Below are 19,828 nucleotides of genomic sequence, written 5' to 3'. Positions count from 1 at the left end.
GTGTTTTTGATTTTAGCCATTCTGACAGGTGTAAGATGGTTTCTCAAAGTTGTTTTGATTTGCATTTCCCTGATCACTAAGGAGGTTGAGCATGACCTTAAGTGTCTTTTGGCCATTTGAACTTCTTCTGTTGAGAATTCTCTGTTCAGTTCAGCGCCCCATTTTTTAATTGGGTTAATTAGCATTTTAAAGTCTAGTTTCTTGAGTTCTTTATATAATTTGGAGATCAGACCTTTGTCTGTTGCAGGGTTGGTGACGATCTTCTCCCAGTCAATGGGTTGCCTTTTTGTCTTAGTGACAGTGTCCTTTGCTTTACAGAAGCTTCTCAGTTTCAGGAGGTCCCATTTATTCAATGTTGTCCTTAATGTCTGTGCTGCTGGGGATATACGTAGGAAGTGATCTCCTGTGCCCATATGTTGTAGAGTACTTCCCACTTTCTCTTCTATCAGGTTCAGGGTGTTCAGACTGATATTGAGGTCTTTAATCCATTTGGACTTGAGTTTTGTGCAAGGTGATAGATATGGATCTATTTTCATTCTTCTACAGGTTGACATCCAGTTCTGCCAGCACCATTTGTTGAAGATGCTCTCTTTCTTCCATTGTATACTTTTAGTCAAGGAGTATTTTTTAAAGGCTACACAGTGAAATTAGGTCTCCCACCTCTCTTGCTAGGAGCCTTGTTGCCCTCTCTTAGAGTGACTTTCATGTCCTAGCTTCTTCAGAACACTGTAGAGAAGTATACAAGCCAAGAAATACTTCATGTTCCATATAAGTACCGCATATAACTAACTACATACAACTTTCTCTATATGCACATATTTACTCAAACATATTCACAAAATTGCCGAATCTTGGTTGATTTTTAAAAAACACTAGCCAATTAAGATGCCAACCTAGATGAAAGCTCAGAATTCCCCTTCTAAACGCATCTGAATGTGGGCCACCTCTGCTCCTTGCTCTGGTCTTTTCGCCTTGGAGGTGACACTGATCAGCACATTAAACTCTGCTTTATTTTAATAAGTTCTTAAATATGTGAGTACTCTTGACCTTTTGTGTCCCCACGTTCTATATCTATGGATTCAACCAACCGTGGATGAATTTTGTGTCTCTGTAGAACATGTTAGAACACTGTCTTGCCATCATTCCTGGAGTGGAATAGGTTAAAAACTGCTCGCATGGCATTTGCATCATGTTAGGTATCCTATGTCAACTGATTCATACTCTACGTACGTAGGTTCTACCCACATTTTATATAAGGATCTGCAGCATCCAAGAACTGAGGTACTTAAGGAAACAAAAAGATATTTGGAACTAATGAGCAACAACTGTGTTTCTGTAAGCTAAATTAAGAATTTCTCTATTCTGTGCGTGTGTGTGTGTGTGTGTGTGTGTGTGTGTGTGCCCATACATATTTGTGTGTGGGTGCATACGTGTATGGAGGCTGGAGAACTTAAATGTCATTCCTCAGCTCTGTCCATTATTTTAATATTTATTTATTTATATTTATTTATTTGAGTCTCTTATTGACCTGGTTCTCACCTGAGTTTAGCTTAGGCTGGCTGACCAATGAATCTGTCTGTCTCCACCTACTCAGTACTGGACTACAGGTGTTTGCCACTGTGCTGGGCTTTTTACATGGCTTCTGGGGATTGAACTCAGGCCCCAATGCTTGCATAGGAAGCTCTTGAGCAACTTATTTACCTCCTAGCCCTCCTCCTTTCAGAGTTCTTCAGTTTCATGATGCTGTGTTTGTTGATTTTCCTGTCTCCCCAGCTACTTCTGGTAGAAACTTCAACTCTATAAAAAGTCATATCCAATGACAGTAGAATTAGAGAGTTAAGATCTGCCTGTAACCCAGAAAGAAATAACAAAGTCTATTTGTTATTAACAAAGTGCATATCCTTAAAAACAAGCCCAAAATAGCGCCATCCCTAAATCCATTTTCAAGACAACTCAGCAGTGGTGTGTGTACCTGCTTGAAATGTCTCTTCAAGGAAGCGAGTCTTGCTAGAACTGAAAATGGACCCTTCTTGCCTGAGCACGCAGCTTTCCTAGAATATTTAACTGAAGCCCTAGGTCCTGCTTGCACCTTGCAGCTCTTTCTATAGTTCACAGCACCCCATTCCTCACAGCCCCCAACACCTCACAGCGTCCAACCTCACAGCCCCCACATCTCACAGCCCCCACACCTCACAGACCCCACACCTCACAGCCCCCACACCTCACAGCCCCCACACCTCACAGACCCCACACCTCACAGACCCCGCACCTCACTGCCCCTGCACCTCACAGCCTCTATACCTCCCCAGACTTGGATCTCAGAGTTTAAGTGGTAGATTCTTGCTATGCTTATAGCTAACTGGAGAGGAATTTTCCGTGTTGGGTGGGTTAGGACAGAGCCTCTGAGAGCCACACTAGCCAGAGTACACCATGACCACACCATATGTTCACTGGCAGAACAGAGTCAGCCTTTGGCATGGGATGTAGCTGTGCTCAACACTGGATGTGTAAAAAACAGCAACAGCTCTTATTCTAAAATGTTGATTACACTTCCACGTTTTTCTTAACAAGTTTCTGTTTCATCTTCTTAAAATTTGGAAAAAATAATTATTAAGATTCCAAAGAATTAATCAACAGAAGAATGCCAAGGGCAGGACCCAATTGCCCCATTCTGAGAGGGGCAGCAACTATTTCAGTTTGCTACCTAGCTTCAAAACAGAATGAGTCTTTGTACTCTTTACATGGGATCACATACAACCACCATCTTCATTTGAATTCATATGCAACTTCCAAGTACAAAGCTTCCTTTTAAGCCTGGTAATAAACTTCACAAGAAAATGGCTGGCCGTAATAAGCAGAATGACCCTACTAGTGAATCTTGTTACTGAGCATAACACAATAATAGCATCATTAATAATGAAGCCTTCAGTCTAAAGTCTGGGCGTCTGCCCATCTCTGCCCTCACGAGGTATGATTGTTGGAAGCTTAGCTTAATGTGCTGACAGGTTAAGCTGGGAAAGATGAAGCTAGGGCTGTACTCAGGTCGTCTGAGCTTACAAGGCCGTGCCGCGTGGTGGAGGGCATACTCTGAAAGAGTGGGGTACCGTAGAAAGCCCATGACAGAACCAAAGAATTCCTGGATTTTGCCTCTTCTGATTTACTCCAAGGGGACCCCAAATATAGTGTCAATTTTTCAATTTTCCTGCTGCGATGAGATAATCTTTCCCCTACCTATTTCGCAGATTGGTGGTAACTGGGTCTTTAAAAGCAGACAAATAGAAAGGAGAGTAACTATGACAGTTTATTTCCAGCAGCCATGTGGATGAACGGTGAAGAATAAATAAAAAAAAAAAAGATACTTTATTGACATGGAAAACGTTTACTGGGTATTCCATCTTAGTCTTTTTTTTTTTTTAAGTGCATTAAAAATAAAGACTCCAAACCTGCTTAAAGGATAAAAGGCATCCATCTCCTTCACCCAGTCACCCGGAGCAAAGACCAAAACAGTCACTTAACAAAGCTGTTAGGATCTGGAGCTGGGGAAATAATGCAGTGGGTTAGACTGAGGGCCTGATAAAGTTCTCAGCACCCACATCAAAGCTAGGTTAACAGGAGTCACTGTTAGGGTCATGTTAAGGTCACTGAGGCCTTATAGCCCCAATGTTGGGGAAGGGGAGACAGGCAGATCCCTGCAGCTAGCTAGCTGCCGGCCAGGCTAGCCCAGATGATGAGTTTCAGGTTCAGAAATAAACTTTATCTCAAGGCACTAGGAGGGTGCCTAACATCCTCTTCCAGCCTATCTTGTGCTCACACAGTGTGTGCACCCTCACAGGCACGAGCAACCTCCTCACAAATGCACACACACCTACATGATACACATGACATGGTAGACTTTGTTTCATTTGGTGCCTCTTAGAAGTTTGTTTTTACCGAGGGAGATGACCGATAGAAGGGGTTGAGTCTGTCGCCTGTGGGATCAAATCATGGACATTTAAGCCCTGTAATCCCATTCCCTCATTGTGTGATGAGCACCTTGGAGAGCTACGTGGGCTAATGAGACAGGATGCCTGGAGGTGCTCTGCACAGCACCTGGTTTATCACCAGCACAGAAGAGACTCCATTGTTGATCCATTCAACAACATGGAGGGCTTGTCCTGGGTCTTGGAAACAGAGTGTTCAACAACAACAACAGCAGAAGTGACTGTGCCCTTGTAGATCTTCTATTCTAGAGGAAATAGGAGATAGGAGGGTGAACAAATGAATGTGAGAGACAGACTGAGGTACATAGGTGGTGTGTTTTGCTGATAACACGGAACGGGGTGTCCTGGTGGAGACGATCAAGAGATGAGAAAGTGGTAGCTACTTGATTTGGAGGAGACAGAGAACAGCTTCTCTGAGGGGGTGGCATTTAGACATATTTGGTGCGCTATTTTTAAATTATAATTAAGAAAACAGAAACAAGACAAACTTGCTATCAAACACAAAAGACTCTTCCTGGGCTGGAGGGGTGGCTCAATGGTTAGTGCACTTCCCTAGCAACTTGAGGGCTTGATTTAGAAGCCCCACAGTTCCTACAAAGCTAAAGAAGGTGGCTAGAGACAGGAAAACCCCAGAATCTCTCAGGGCAGCCAGTTTGGAGTCTGGCTCACACAGACAGCAGCAGCAAAGAGACCCTGACTCAAACAAGGCTGTCATTGCCACACACTGTAATTTATAGAATGAAAACTCATTATATTCTTTTAGAAATTATATATAAAATGATGTTGTTTGGTATCCTTTTACATCTTGTTTCTTAACTTTTCAAAGATTTTTTTTTTGCATGGTGATACACCAATAGATGTGTCATTATTTATTTCCCTTTTCCCTATTGGTTAATAGATGATTCTAATTTTTTTGTTACTCTAGTGATTTCTTGGTCCCTGTGTCCACATGGGCTATAGGGACATAGAGGAGGACCAGGAAAAGCCTCTCAGGGAGTGACTCCCCTCGAGAGGCAGGATGGGTAGAAACTAATGGGGAGAGGTAGAACAGGTGGGAGACACAAGTTTTTGGTGGAGAATGGCAGATACTGATGGACCAGAAGACTAGTGTGGTACAGGCTGGTGGGTAAGGACAGAGGGCGATGGACCAGAAGGTTCTAGTGTGGTACAGGCTGGAGGATAAGGACAGAGGGTGATGGACCAGAAGATTCTAGTGTGGTACAGGCTGGAGGATAAGGACAGAGGGTGATGGACCAGAAAGGGCACCATGGAAGGTGCCTGTAGAAAGTCATTCTAAAGAGCCTGGACTTAGAGGCCAGGTGCAGAATTACACACCCTTAATCCCAGCACTCAGGAGGCAGAGGCAGGCAGATCTCTGTGAGTTCAAGGCCAGCCTGGTCTACAAAGGGAATTCTAGGCCAGCCAGGGCTACACAATAAGTCCCTGACTCAAAACAAAGAAAGAATGTGAACTTTGGGCAATGGGATGCATTTGAGACAAGGCAAGCAAAAGGCCTAGAATGTTTCCTGGCATCCATGATTTCTTTTAGTTACTTGTCAATAACTGTGTCCAGAACCATTAGGATATCAGGAGAAGAAGAAAAAATATTCTAATGAACTATATTATTATAATTGACCTGCTTTATTGTTAGTCTTTAATCTTTTACTGTGTGTAATTTATATGTTAAATGAAAGAACTTTCTATAGAAGGTTTGTTATTATCTACCTTTTCAGGTAACCCTGGCCCAGGGGATCTTGGAAAGCGGCTCCTGGGATAAGGACATGGGTTCTACTGTCTTTTGGCCTTTTGAATATTCTTATGCTGGGCACAGCTGAGCAAAGACCACATCTGTTTGTTTTCATGGTGGCAGGGATGGAGCTCGGGGTTCTCTGCATGGGCAGTGAGTGCTTAACTGCTGAGCAACACTCTAGCCCCACGCTTAGTGGCCACACTCCAAGCTGCTGGCAACCTATTGAGACAGAAACTTGAAAGGGGCAGGCATGTCTCCTTTGCAACTGCTCAAACAGATCAGCTTTCCTGCCTAGGCTTTTAGATCCATGATTCCATCAGGCAAAACTGCTCACTCCACTCCTGGAATGGGTGCCTGTGGTTTAAGTACTCTAGTTGGCTTCATCCCCTGTCCTTATTCCGGAGGCCTTTCTGGCGAACCCCGATGACAGGGAGGTTGGATCTGCTGCCAGGCACTAAATGAGGCTAGAGCATCTACCCAGGACAGTCAGGGAGGCAGGTGTGGTCCAGACTACGTTGATAATTAGATCCCAGTCACCAAGCTGCCCATCCCCCTCCAAGGACACAGCAGGCAGAGAACAGATCCCAGGCTCTGCCTCCCAAGGGCTGACGTCTCCATTTAGGGAGCACCCCTGAAACTAATGGGCAGTGACAGCTCCATTTGAAAAAACACAGAAACACTTAACAGGGAGGGCTGTGATCTGCCAGCCCCTTAAGCTGCTTATTAGCAGGGAAATCACGCTCCGCAGCGGCTTTGCCCCCTTGCTTAACCCCTACTTCCTGCATCCCCTCTGTGGTGTCTCACAGAAAGATTCCATTGTTCTAGGAAGGGGTGGGGGGTGGGGCAGAATTGCTTGAAGCTGTTTCTCAGCTCCTTTCACCGCCTCTGGGGAGCCCTGCAAATCAGCAGCCTTCCTTCTAGTGGAGATGGAAAGTGGATTTATTTATTTATTTACTTACTTAGTAATTTTGAGAAAAAACGGTCCCCAAAGATTCCAGCGGTGGCTCCTTTGGGTCTTGACATCCAAGGCACAGAAAACCAGCAGCAGAGATCCCCTATGACATGCCATCTTCCACCAATGAGCCCTCTTCACCTGGCCCTTCACCCACAACCTTGCCCACCCTCTATCCCCTCTGGACAATGATGATCATTCACATCCAGTGCCCCTGATGCCAGTCTAGTCCCCAACACTCTCTGCTCCACACTATCTCCCCGCTAGCCCCCTTGGCTTCCACACTGTAATTTTAAACCTACCATGAAGGAACTCAAGGCTTTAATCCCCTTTCCTGCAAAAAAAAGGTCAATACTTACTGGCACTCACGTTCCAAGCAGTTCAAGCCAAAGACTCAAGGACACCAACTCCTCTTTCTCTCCCCCATCAGTTCCTACCCACCTGCACATCACATCAACACTGAATGCAAATATGTTATAGCTCAAGTCCAAATGCATCTTCCCGGCAATCCCCTTCCTCCAAGCCCTCAACCTCTCTCAGCTGAAGGTTGCAACAGTCTCCTGCCGGGACTCATGGTTTCCAGTGTCACCCCTGTCACCCACAGCCTGCATTCTAGACAATCCTGATGACTTCATTTAAACAGATCATGTCACTCAGAGCTTCTCAAACTGAGATGAAAATTCCATGTCCTTGCATGGCCATGGGTATCATGCTCTGGGACCTTCCCTGTCCCTCCTGCCCCTTGGTCACTCTACTCCCACTCTGGCTTCGCTGGGGATGGCAGCAAGTACATTCCTGCCTCAGGGCATTTGCACATGCAAGCCTCTACATGCAATGCTCTTTTTCTGAGACATCCAACTGACACCGCCCGCACTCGCTTCGCCAAGCACATGCTCAAAGCCCATTTCCTTAATTGTGAATCAAATTTGAGCACATTTTGTGTATTTCGACTCCATAAAAATCGTTTTCTCAGGGTGGCTAGAGAGATGATTTAGCAGTTAAGTGCACAATATTGTTCTTGCAGAAGACCCAATCTCAGCTCCCAGTGTACCTATTAGGAAGCCTATGACTCTAGCCCCAGGAAATCCGATTCCCTTGTAGCGCAAATTCTAGTTGGTCTTAATATTGAAAATCTGGAATTATATATCCGGCTAAATGCTGAAAGATCAGAGAAGTAATGGAGCCAGCCACTAGAGAGACTTTTTACCTCCACTGAATTCTCAGACCCAAGGGGGCAAGATCCTCTCTCTAGGAATCCTAAGACTGAATGCCTGAGCAGCCAGCCACTAGAGAGTTCCTTTACCTCTACCAATGCTCAGACCGAAGGAACGATCCTGTCCTCAGACTGCATCTCCTGACTCCATCTGTCTCCACCAAACCTCAGACTGCACTGAGCTCCTGTCTCCTCCTACCTTACATTCCTCTCTCTGCTCAGCCATATTCCTTCCTGTCTCCACCTTCCTAGTGCTAGGATTAAAGGCACGTGACTCCCAAGTACTGGGCACTGTGAGCCGCCACCACCTGGCTCTGTTTCTGTTTGTGACTTGATCATCCTAGTGTAGCCCAGGGTGGCCTTGAACTCACAGAGACAGGAAGGAATGTGGCTTGGCAGAGAGAGGAATATAAGGTGGGAGGAGGCAGGAGCTCAAGGCATTCAGTCTGAGGACTTTAAAGACTGGATACCCTTCCCTTCTGAGAACTGCGTAGAGGTAAGAACTCTAGTGGCTGGCTGCTCTGCTTCTCTGATCTTTCAGCTTTCACTTCCTAATATCTGACGCTGGGTTTTTATTATTAAGACCAAATAGAATTTGTGCTATGCTCCCTCTTCTGGCCTCTGTAGGCCCCTGTACTTCAGTGCCCGTATCTACCACACATACACATAATTTAAAATAAATACAAATGTTTTTAAAAACAGATTTCTCCGGCTAGAAATATAGCTCAGTGGGAATATACTCATCTAGTATATGTGAAACCCCAAGTTCAATTCCCTGCACCCATAAAAAGAAAATTCCCCCCTTTTATAATTTCCCTTTGGGTTGTATTTTTCTTCTTAGCACATAATCACACATAATCACTTAACTTATAATTCATATTTATAAGTTAATGGTCCCTTCTGTAGTCGATGTTGCAAATACATTTTATCTAGTGTGTTATTAGGCTTTAGGCTTATTTGTTATTTCGGGTTTTTTTGTGGTTTCTTTCTTTTTTAATCACACACACGTTTTTAGTTTTTAACATCATTAGGCACAATTTTCTTTGTTGCATCTTGGTTTTAACCCTTTGGAAATGTCTTTTTCACTCTCAAATTATAAATACATTTATTTAAGCTTTTTTCTAGAACTTCCTTATCTCATATCCTTGCATAATCTTCACGTCCTTTTGTTTTTATCATTTGTGCCTTTAAATTTCCCATAGCAGAGTGAATATGAGATACATTTTCACAATGTGGATATTGTTCTTACACTAAAGTTGATGGATGCACGTTTGTGTGATATGTATACATGTTCATGTGTGTGTGCATGTGTGTATACATGTGCACATGTATTCATGTGCATGTGGAGGTCAGAGGTTGATGTAGTGAGTATCTTCCTCAGTTGCTTCCCATTCTGTTTTATGAGGCCGGGTCTCTCACTGACCCTGGAATAACTAGCTGCAGGGTGGGTTACAACCCCTAGACTAGTGACCCACCCAAGGCGGCAACAAACGGGGCTGGCCAGCAAGCCCAGGGAATCTTTCTGTCTTCATCCCACTGGAGCTGAGATGGCAGGCACACACCACTGTGCCCGACATTTTTTTTTTCTTTTTGTATGGGTGCTGGGGGCAGAATTCAGGTGCTCATTCTTGAGTGGCAAGCACTTTACTTGAGTCATCTTTCCAGCAGCAAGTATGTTTCTTTAAGCTTAGTGAGAATTTTAAAACTGGAACTCTGTGTCTTCAGCATTTAAAACTTAAGTGGCTCTGAACTAAGCCCTGTTCAGAAGTGTGCACTGCAGATAACGCTTCACAGAGGAAACTAGAAACCATCCCAGGCCCTTGTCGCGCAGATCACTTCCTGTTGTTATCATCACAACCTCGAACGATAAGACCCACGGTTGCCCCTGTTTTACAAAGAGGAGCCCGAGACATTCAAAAATGTCCTCACAGTTGTCCAGCCAGTGATTAACAAGAGGCCAAGATTCCCATCCTTGTTTGCAGGACATAGAACCCAGAGCTCGCTTTTGTTTGGGTGGCAGCTGTGGTGGGCGGCAGCTGTGGCTCCCTGACGGTGCCGTTCCGTGTGCCTGTTCCTTATTAAGGCTCTACAGAGACACTTGCAGGTCTTCTATCAGTGGTCTTTCATTATCACATGACAAGAGCTCGGGCAACTCCCAGTGTCCCTTCCGTATATGCTCAAATTAAAAAAAAAAAAAATGCTTCCTTTTAGCAAACTTTCCTGCCCGACTTTTTAGAGGTATTTTCCTCCATACAGCGCTTCTGCCCATGGTTTCTCTTAGTCCTTAGTGTGTCTGAGTTGCTCCTCCTGGTTCCCTTGGGCTCTAGGACAATGTTGAGGGAAGTTGCATCATTGGCAGATGGGAGAAAAATCTGTGACTTGAAGAGTTAGCGTATGAATTTAAAAGATTCCATGAGCAAAGCCAATAGGGCAGGCCAGCTTCATGGAGCGTGCCTGGTGGCCATCCCTGTTACTATCCGCACACACACCCCTACTTGGTGTGCCATTTGAAAGGTTCTTTCAAGGTCTTTCCTGAGCCCCATAACACCTGCCCCTCCCCCTTAGTTCTCAGCTAGACATGCCCTGACTCTTACAACCAACATATCCCAAAATGGAAATCGCTAATTATTGTCTTTCTGAATTTTCCCATGTTCTGTCTCTGCTGCTGAGATAACCATGTTCGCTGTCAATCAAAACAGTGACTGCAACACCTGAGCCATGATTCCGCTCCCCCTTCTGCCCCGTTCCACAATTCAGTCTGTCACTTCCTCTCGGCTATATTCATCAATGTGGAGCCAAAGATCCTGTTAGGTGGCTAGCTGTTTGACCTTGATCTTCCCAGCCTCAGTTTCCTCATCTATAAAATGGAGGATAATATTTGCATTAGTTCCTTTTTTTTTTTTTTTTTGAATTGTGATTAAGTACCTCACAGAAGCAACTTACTGGAGGAAGGTCTGTTCCGAGCCACAGTTTCAGAGGATATTGGTCCACTAGAAGGCATGGGCGGTAGCAATGTGAGGCATCTGGTCACATGATGGGCAGGAAGCAGAGCACGGAAACCTTATCCGAAGCGGATATCCTTTTCAAGGCCTGCCGTCAGTGAGCCGCTTCCACTAGCGAAGCCACAGTCCCAAAGATTCTGTAACCTTTCGAGTTAGCACCAATTGTTTGAACACGTAACTCCGTATCTGTTGAGGCCGTGGTGATGATACATGTCATAAGGCCGCTGAGAGAGTTAAATGAGATCATCTGGATAAAGTTCTTCACCAGGTGACTAGCCATGGCGCACACACAACATAGATTACCTGCCGTTATCATGACTAATATTGTCATAGGATTAGGTCGATGTTGCCTCCTGCCTTACTTACTTTTCTCATCACCGTCACCAAATACTTGGTAAGTGGCAAGAATGGAAGGTGTCTGGGTCTCTTTGCATCAGCAGCCAGGAAGCGGTGAGCATTCAGGAAGTACTGCCAAAATATAGAACCTCAAGGCTACTAACTACTTCCTCCAGTGAGGCTCCATCTCCTAAGGGTTCCACAACCTTCCAAAATGGTGACACCAGCCGAGGTCCAAGTCTCTGAACCCTTGATCACGTGGGAGACACTGTGTGTTCAAGCCACAGCACCTCCTATAGATACCAGGATGCCGAGGGGTTCCCTGCACACGGTTCTGCTGGGAAGGAGCACCGGCTGGACGAGAGCTTTGATGTGGCAACTCCTCTCCTTTCCCTAGGCAGGAATTCCGCGTGTGCTTGTGAATTGCTTCCCATACCAGGTTTCCTATTTGGAGAAAGTGTTTGTTTTCACCTCCTGGGACCTTGTCATTAAGGGTCAATGTTTAATCTAGAGGGACTTTGTGGTGTCGCTGAGATCTCTTGGTAGGGATCTCCCTCCACTGGCTGGTGTTTGGAAACTATATTCGGTTGAACTGTTAACACCTATCGTTCCTGATCAAGAGCACTTAAAGGGATCTGCTGCTATAAATGATGTGCTCGCCAGGTGATGTATGGATGGGTCATTATTGACATCTGTCAATATTATTGGCCCTGTCTGAATCATTGGGGTGAGTGATGGGGGTGGGGACACGCCACATGCTACTATTCCCACCATCTCATGCCTTTGCCATACATTTCCTGACTTCCCAAGAGGAAACCAGGACTGACCTGGGGGCTATGCTACAGCACTCAAAGGGTAGAAACCCAAGGTCGTGTTCCAAAGGTCATGAGGATTTTGCATTTGACATTGCTCTCATTCCTGATCATTAAAACAGCATCTCTGAGTTTCCCAAAGGGATGGGATTGGAGGAAAACCACACCCGGTTCTGTTCAGTTCTGTTTTGTTTTGGCTTTTGATTTTGTTTTGTTCCCACCCACCACAAGTTCTTTTCTCCCCCTCTCATAGTGTGGGCGAAATGCTGAAAACTTCGACCGGTTTTTCACCCGCCATCCACCAGTCCTAACACCTCCTGACCAGGAAGTCATCAGGAATATTGACCAATCAGAATTCGAAGGATTTTCCTTTGTTAACTCTGAATTTTTAAAACCTGAAGTCAAGAGCTAAGTAGATCTGTAGATCTCCGTCCTCCGTTTCTGTCATTCAAGCTCAACAGCTCTCATGGTGACATTTTTTTTTTTAATCATTGCCAAGTTACATCTGTGTTTTCTTTTCTGATGAGGCTAGAGTGGCCATGTTTCAGAACCCAAATGTCCTCAGGTAGTTTGGAGCATCTCGAGGAGATGGGATTATGCAGGTGGCATGAAGAAAGTGCTGCATAATTGAGACACGCTCGAAGTCCTCCCACTGTGCGCAACCCCAGCATGTCGGCTCACGGGCCCACCGGGGAGAGAAAAAGCTTGCTTTCTCTCCCTTCTTCTCTGCACCGCCATTTTTTTTTTACCCCGATCATCGAGTCTACATCCTCCCTACAAAATGGATGGATGAGCTGAATGTTAACAATAGCCTTTCACTTTCCAGACTGGGAGCTTGGCTTGAATCCAACTGTATGGCTGCTTTGCCCTAGAGGGAATCCCTCCACACTGCCTCTTCTGCAGGCAGTAGAGCTTTGGAAAGAACGTGCTAAAAATAAATTTTTATTTTTATTTTTTAAACTCAACGTTAAGACGATTATCTAAGACCTGAAAGAAAGAAAGAAACCAAGCAAACAGGAATGCGCTTTTAGACAAGTCCGTCTAAAAGCACTTCCAGGGTCAAAGGGCAATCAGCTTGAGTGCTACCACCATGCTGCAGTTTCTAACCCTGTGTGTCTGAAACTGGTACCCTCATCCCCCAAACTACTCAAGAACGGCATTTGGCACTGTTCCTGGAACCACATGGTCACTCTAGCAAGGTCCCAAAGGACCGTGATTTTACATTACATTTCAAACGTTATTTGCTTTTTTTTTTAATTTCTGTCATTGTTGAAATGCAAACAAACAAACATACAAAAAAAAAAAAAAAAACAAAAAACAAAGTCACTTTGTTACACATGCTTTAAAAACTATGTCCAGATGTCATGAACCACAATGGCCTGCTTTGTTGAACCAAGAAGACGGGGCCTGGCAGACTTGTGCCTGTGGGGAGGGGGTTTGTTGCGGTGTCCCGCTGGTGTTGGAGAACGGATACTGGGCTCTGAGAAAGACATCAGCTCTCCAAACCACGATGGTTGCATTCTTCAGTTTGATGTCATTTTGCAAGATGTTTGTGGAAATGTTCATTTGCACTGTGGTATCTGTTCTGATATTTTTCTCCTAGCATCAAGGTACAATAAAAAAAAAAAAAGACAGAAAAGAAATCCTATTTCAAAGAAAACTGTACTATTTGAACAATGAGGACCCACACTACAAAGTAGGGCCCAAGGAAGGAACTCAGGAAAAAGAGGGCTGAAGCTGCCTCTTATGTAGCCTCAGTGGTCAACGAGCCAGAGAGCAGGGCCTGGAGACCATTCAGGGAATGCCTGGTGGCCTAAAATGGGGTAGAGTAGACAGGCTGGAGCCTCTCCCACACACACACTGTCAGGGTTCAGAGTCCATATTCTCACCAGCGTCAAGCTTAGCCACTAGCTAGGAACGTGCCCAGGCCTCTTAAGCTTCTCATCAAAATTGCTACTCTTCCAAGTTTGAGCTTCCTTGAGCAAGCAACTCAGTGAGCTCCCAGAAGCCAAGTGGTGGGAGAGACTTCATTTTCCTCTGGACAGATGAGGACTGCAGGTGACCCCTCGCCCTTGCCTACAGCTCAGCTCCCTGTTCCTCTCTGGCAGTCCTAAAGGGAATTCTTATCATAGGTCCAAAGATTTCCTGGCCTTCTGGGGATTCTGAGAAATCCTACAGAAACTATCAAGGGAAGAGCGCCTCCTCCTCTTTTAGAAAGCATGCCTTGGAGTTCTGCTGATGCAAAGACCCTCATAGTTCCTTCTTTGCTGGCTTCTTATGTCACTCTGCTTCAAGCTTGGCACCTGTCCCTCTTAGATGATGTGTAGCAAACTTGATGTCCTAGCTGCCAATCTTAGGATGCTAGCGACAGGGGGAGATCAGGGCAACCCCACTCCTCATTTTATTATTGGGGCAGCTGGTATCTGGAGAATGGAAGTATTTTCTTGAAGCTTGGTCAGTGATAATATAAATAGCAGGTATCCTGACCTCCCAACACTGGGCTCTGTCTGTTCTATAACAAAACAAATATTTCTGAGCCATATACCCACTCCCTAGAAAGTTATGTAGGGGTCTTTCATCTGGTTACCAAGTCACAAGGCTTTGGACATATGCTCAGAATAAAAACCACAGTGAAACATTGGGCAAGTGAGCTGAGACAACCTTAGAAAACAATGTAGGAAAAATGGATAGGTGGATAAGTAAATAAGATAGATAGATAGATAGATAGATAGATAATAGTATATATGTAAATATATACACTACACTCTACATTTTCAGATTCTTGACATTATTTTTCAAGGGCCACAGTTTTCAGGAATAGATACTCAAGCCAAAGTCTCCCTTCCCTTAGCGTACCTTGCTGAGGGCGGGGCCCCAGAAACTTCTGTGGAAGTAAGGGATCATTAATCAGACTTCCTACTGTGTTCTACCAACTTTGTAGATCAAAGGAAACTAAGAAACAGCTTTCATCACATAAGAACTCGAGGGAAATTTTTGAAATTTCATCCAAGAAGAAATATTTTCATTTATTTTTGCAGTCATCCACTTATGCCCCCTCCATCCATTCAGGTAACACTTACTGAGCACCAACTGCCAGGCTGGGTGCCAGGATCATGGTGAGAAATACTAAACATGCAGCCCCTCTCCTTCTCCCTCTTCTCCAGCATGCCATCTGTGGGAAAGACTAGAGTCCCCGGGTTTACTAAGAAAATCCACTATGGATGTCTTTGCCGCTTCTTAGTCTCTCTACAGACCACAGTTTGAAGCCGAGGGCATCGTCTCAACAATCATGTAGTGGGGAGGGGAGGGAAGGAGAGAGGTGAGAAGGACTCTTCTAGAAGGCCAAAGACACACTCTCCATATTTGATCAAACTACAGAAAGCTCCCCCAATGTCAACAGACAGGTACCAAGTTATCTCTCCTTGGGAAGAAAGGGAGCTACCTGGCTTTATGTTTATTTCTGAATCTTGAGTGTCACCTCTATGGTACATCATTCAGATAGCCACAGACCCTCTTAGAATACTGCTAATCACAGCACGTGACCCTTGACCGTAGCACACCTAAAACAGGCTTAAATTTTCCACCAAAATAAAATAAAGCAAGAAATGTATTTAACTCCTGGGAGAATTGAAGAAAAAAGAAAAATGAAATCGAAGAAATCTAATTAAAGTTGTTAACTGTGACCAGTTGTATGTCTGGATCCACGAATCTACCCGTTTACGTTCTTAGGATTCTCGCTGATCTCTTCCGAGAAAGGACAGGATCGTGATTAATGACCCATGGGAGGCCATTGGGATTGATGCTCTGCCTAGGAGGAGTATTTCTGTTCTCATGTTACTCCAGATGCTACAAGGCTGAAAGAATTGTCACAACAAAGGGGCCCCATTCCCTCCCAATATGCTAGGGTAAAATAATAGAGGATTTTCTGAGACTGCTCAGGAGATGAAGCCCATTAAAAGGAAGTCTTATTTGGAATACATAGCTTGTTGAAGTATAGCAAATAAGAGAAGCCTTCCAAAGTTAGAGTTGGTAGGAGGGGAAGTTCTGCCACATCCTCTCAGATAAGGATGGATAAGTAGGGAGAGACCCCCCAGAAGAGGAGCTGTCTGTCTTCTGGCCCCAGGTCTGCCCTTCTCCCACCCACAGAGAGCCTTCCAGCTTCCAGACCTTGCCCGTACTCATCCTGTGCTCCAGTGCAGTGTCCGTTTATGTAAGCCTTAGGGCTGTTGGAAGTAACTGCTCTCATTTTGCTTCAGTGTGAAGAAAGATCAGCCTCAGGAATTAGAGAAAGCAAGGAGGCGCCCCTTTAACCAACACTTCTTTTATTGGTTCAGCGAGTGCTTACGAACAGCCTACTGTGTGCTCATGAACAGCCTACTGTGTGCTCGGTACTGTTCCTGGCATTGGAAGCACAATGGCACAGGAACAGACAAGGGTCTTGCCCTCCTGGAAAGAAACAAAGCAGTAAATGCGCAGAAGACAATGGGAAAGGTGCTGACCTGTGGTTTGTAGAATCATGACAGAAAAAAAAAAAAACAGACAGTATTAAAGAAACAGAAGACATCCCAGTTTCCCTCTGGATCAAAAAGGAACACATTGAGTGCCCAAGCCTAGAACCTTCCACAAAAGGCACACTGAAATGTGTGAATAGGACACAGCAAAAGATGGCCTGCCATGTAGAAAACAACTTCAGGAGTAGCCTGTCCCTCTCTGCCCACACTCTTCCAGAGGACCTCCTGATGCCAGTTTGTCCCTCTCAATCTCATTACCCTACTCTGACAGCCCAGGAGGAAGTAGGGAATATCTTGTCTGTCTCAAAGGAGCAGCCAAGAAGTAGTAGTTCTAAGCCTGGCAACAGAAAATCCTTATCAACCAGTCTCCCTGTTAGGGGCTAAGCCTACTAAGATTGACCAAACTGAGTCAACCAACAAAGTCCAGTGTGACACAACCTTGGCTTCAGTCAGGCACCTGCTACCCCGTGCTCGAGGATCCCAGGCATTGTGAAAGCAGCCCTTAGGCTGTCTCTCCAGCCAGAGCAGCTGTAATGAGGTAAAATACCTGCTATGTGGTCAGACACAAATCAGGAGCCCACTTTTGCAGTCTTGGGCAAGCCCCTTCACTGACCTGTGCCTCAGTTTTCTCATACATCAAACAAGGGGAGGCAAGGACATCAACTTTGCCTTCTCAAGACAGGTGAGGTGTAATGGACTTACAGGGACCCTGGAGAGGCCAGCACATCAGAAAGACCCACTAGTCAGCCCACATTTACATTCCCTGGTGGAACCCTCCTCAAACTGGAGCTAGTGGTGCCTATACACATGCAGGCAGGAAAAGGAAGGAAGGAAGGAAGGAAGGAAGGAAGGAAGGAAGGAAGGAAGGAAGGAAGGAAGGAAGGCCAGCTAGATTACCAGCTATGAAAGGAGTAGTTTCGTTTTTTCAACCTCGCCTTCTTAGATCTTACTTTCAGCTTGGGATTGTGTTTCTTATAAAGAACACTACCAATGTCTTTGAAGAGACTCTCTGGCTCACGAAAGCTCAGATTCGACTTTGTTGTCAGCTTTTGAGCAGTCCCCTGAAGCTGAACACCTACCAATCTTGTTTTGAGAGCTGAATCTAAAATAGGAGTTAAGTAGACCCTAGGAGATTGGCCTGACTTGGAGCCATATCTCCTGACACAACTCCGGCTCCAGCTGGGGTGTGGAGACGGCTACCAGTGAGTCTCGGGCATCATGAGGATGAGGTGGACGGTGCTTAGCCTCTTGCAGTGAACACTGATCTGCTTTCCACACCTGAGAGCAGTGTGTTCAAACAGTTCTCATTTTTCCGACAACGAAGTCAGCTCCTGACCACAGGGGTCGCTACTGAGTTATTTTCCTCCAGGATACTCAAAGAGCTAACTAACTCTATGACGTTAGCTGTTAAAGGAAATAGTTACCAATGAAACTCACCTCAAAGGCAAAACATAGAACTCCCTTACACACACACACACACACACACACACACACACACACACACACACACCTCTTTAGGGCAGTTCTTTAAAGAAATCAATGGATCTTTTCTCACAGAAAATTCGCACCAAGTTTTCCGCCCCAAAGCTTGCATATACGATGAAGTGAAAACCGGTTACACGGAATGTATCTGCTAAAAACTGTCAGCACAGGGCTTTCTGACCGCTCCAGAGCTTTTTTATCAGCCTTCTGGTAACTGGCATGTCCTGGTCGTGTTTCTTGCTGCTGCTTCGGCTTCTGTGTTAATGTCTTTGCTTTCCATTTGGCAGAGAGACAAGCGAGACACCTCCAACTTCGACAAAGAGTTCACCAGGCAGCCTGTGGAACTGACTCCCACTGACAAACTCTTCATCATGAACTTGGACCAAAATGAATTTGCTGGCTTCTCATATACTAACCCAGAGTTTGTCATTAATGTGTAGGTGAATGCAGATTCCATTGCTGAGCCTGGGTGTAAGACTTCAGGCCGAGTGTCTGTGACCAATTCCAGTCTTCCAGGATTCATGCCCCCGCTGGCATCCATCGTGTGGAGAGCTTGTCTTAGAGGGCTTTTCTTTGTACGTATAGCTTGCTAGTTTGTTTTCTACATTTGAAAATGTTTAGTTTAGAATAAGCGCATTACCCACTGATAGAGGTACAGGTTTCCAGACTTCCAGAAACTCACCCAACGAACCAACAGTGTCAAAAACTTAACTGTGTCCGATACCAAAACGCTTCGGTATTTGTAATTTTTAAAGCCAGACGCTGATGTTCCTGGTCGAAGTTTTTACGGTTCCTGTCTACTACCCCTTTGAATGCCACCTCAGCATGACCTACGGTATTTTTAAAAGTCGTGAATAAAGCTTTGCAGTTCCTGTGAACTCTTGTCTCTTGGAGGAAGCTTTTTGTTTAAGAATTGGTATGATTAAACTGAATTCATACATGCGAACCCTCTCGTGTGCGTATCTGTTTCTAAACAGGCTGCATCACAGATGCGAGGAACACAGGCGGACATCGCCAGCTGACATGTGCCTTTCACTAGTGTTGATTTTATTTGCATTGAAACCACTATACGCATTTCAAATGGAGCATTTCACATGAATTTTGTGGATTTTTCAGAAGCAGGGGATAAAAATGAGAAGAATGGCAATGATTGGGCTTATCTTTCCATGTGGAGTAATTCAGCAGAAGTAAGAAATGTCTGCATTCTTGGCCTGGACTTTAGCTCAGTAGGTAGAATGCTTACTATGCACGAGACCCTGGATTCAATCCCCACAAGTGCCTAAACTAGGCAAGGTGGCACATGCCTGCAAACCCAGCATTTTTAAGGTAGAGGCAGAGGAGGATCAGGAGCTCAAGGTCACCTTCCTCACGGCTACGTAGCGAGTTGGAGGCCAACTTGGATGGAACCTTGTCTTTAAAGTGTGGGAAGGGATGGTGAGATAGGTCAACAGGTAAAACTACCTGCTGCCAAGTCTAAGGACTCAAACTTGACTCCCACGGCCCACACGACAGAAGGATAAAATGAGCTTTTACAGTGTGTCCTCTGAGCTGCACATGTATGCTATGTCATGCACTCACACACACACACACACAAACAAAATGTAATACATTTGCTCAGAAAGACACAGGGAAACATGGGGAAATGGAGGGTTTCTTTTGCACACTGCTGGTGAGATGAGACGTCCCACTCCCAGCACAGAGTGGCTCGCCACTGAGTCACCCGTGTCGGCCGGCTGCGTTCATCTCTGAATGGAGTTGTGCTTCTGTTTCCTTTTGGAAATGTTCAGTAA

At 45.1% G+C, this 19,828-nt stretch overlaps 1 protein-coding gene across 2 annotated transcripts in view; it reads left to right on the top strand.

Moving 5' to 3' along the window:
* Positions 1-18,984, top strand: part of Prkcb (protein kinase C beta) — a 347,370-nt gene extending 328,386 nt beyond the window's left edge. Inside the window, exon 17 of one of the 2 annotated variants that reach the window (XM_050143274.1) lies at positions 18,326-18,984. In XM_050143274.1, the coding sequence (XP_049999231.1) occupies positions 18,326-18,478 (153 nt within the window). In that variant the 3' untranslated portion in view covers positions 18,479-18,984. Of the gene's footprint in view, positions 1-12,298 lie in introns of both variants that reach the window. The other variant, XM_050143273.1, reaches the window with a different exon arrangement.
* The last annotated feature ends 844 nt before the right edge of the window (positions 18,985-19,828 follow it).

Source organism: Alexandromys fortis, unplaced genomic scaffold (assembly GCF_014885135.2).
Source record: "Alexandromys fortis isolate MF-2015 unplaced genomic scaffold, M_Fortis_MF-2015_v1.1 scaffold_45, whole genome shotgun sequence".
In the NCBI taxonomy this organism is placed as follows: domain Eukaryota; kingdom Metazoa; phylum Chordata; class Mammalia; order Rodentia; family Cricetidae; genus Alexandromys; species Alexandromys fortis.
The sequence above is the reverse complement of the archived record's forward strand: the minus strand, read 5'-3'. Positions and strand labels throughout refer to the sequence as shown.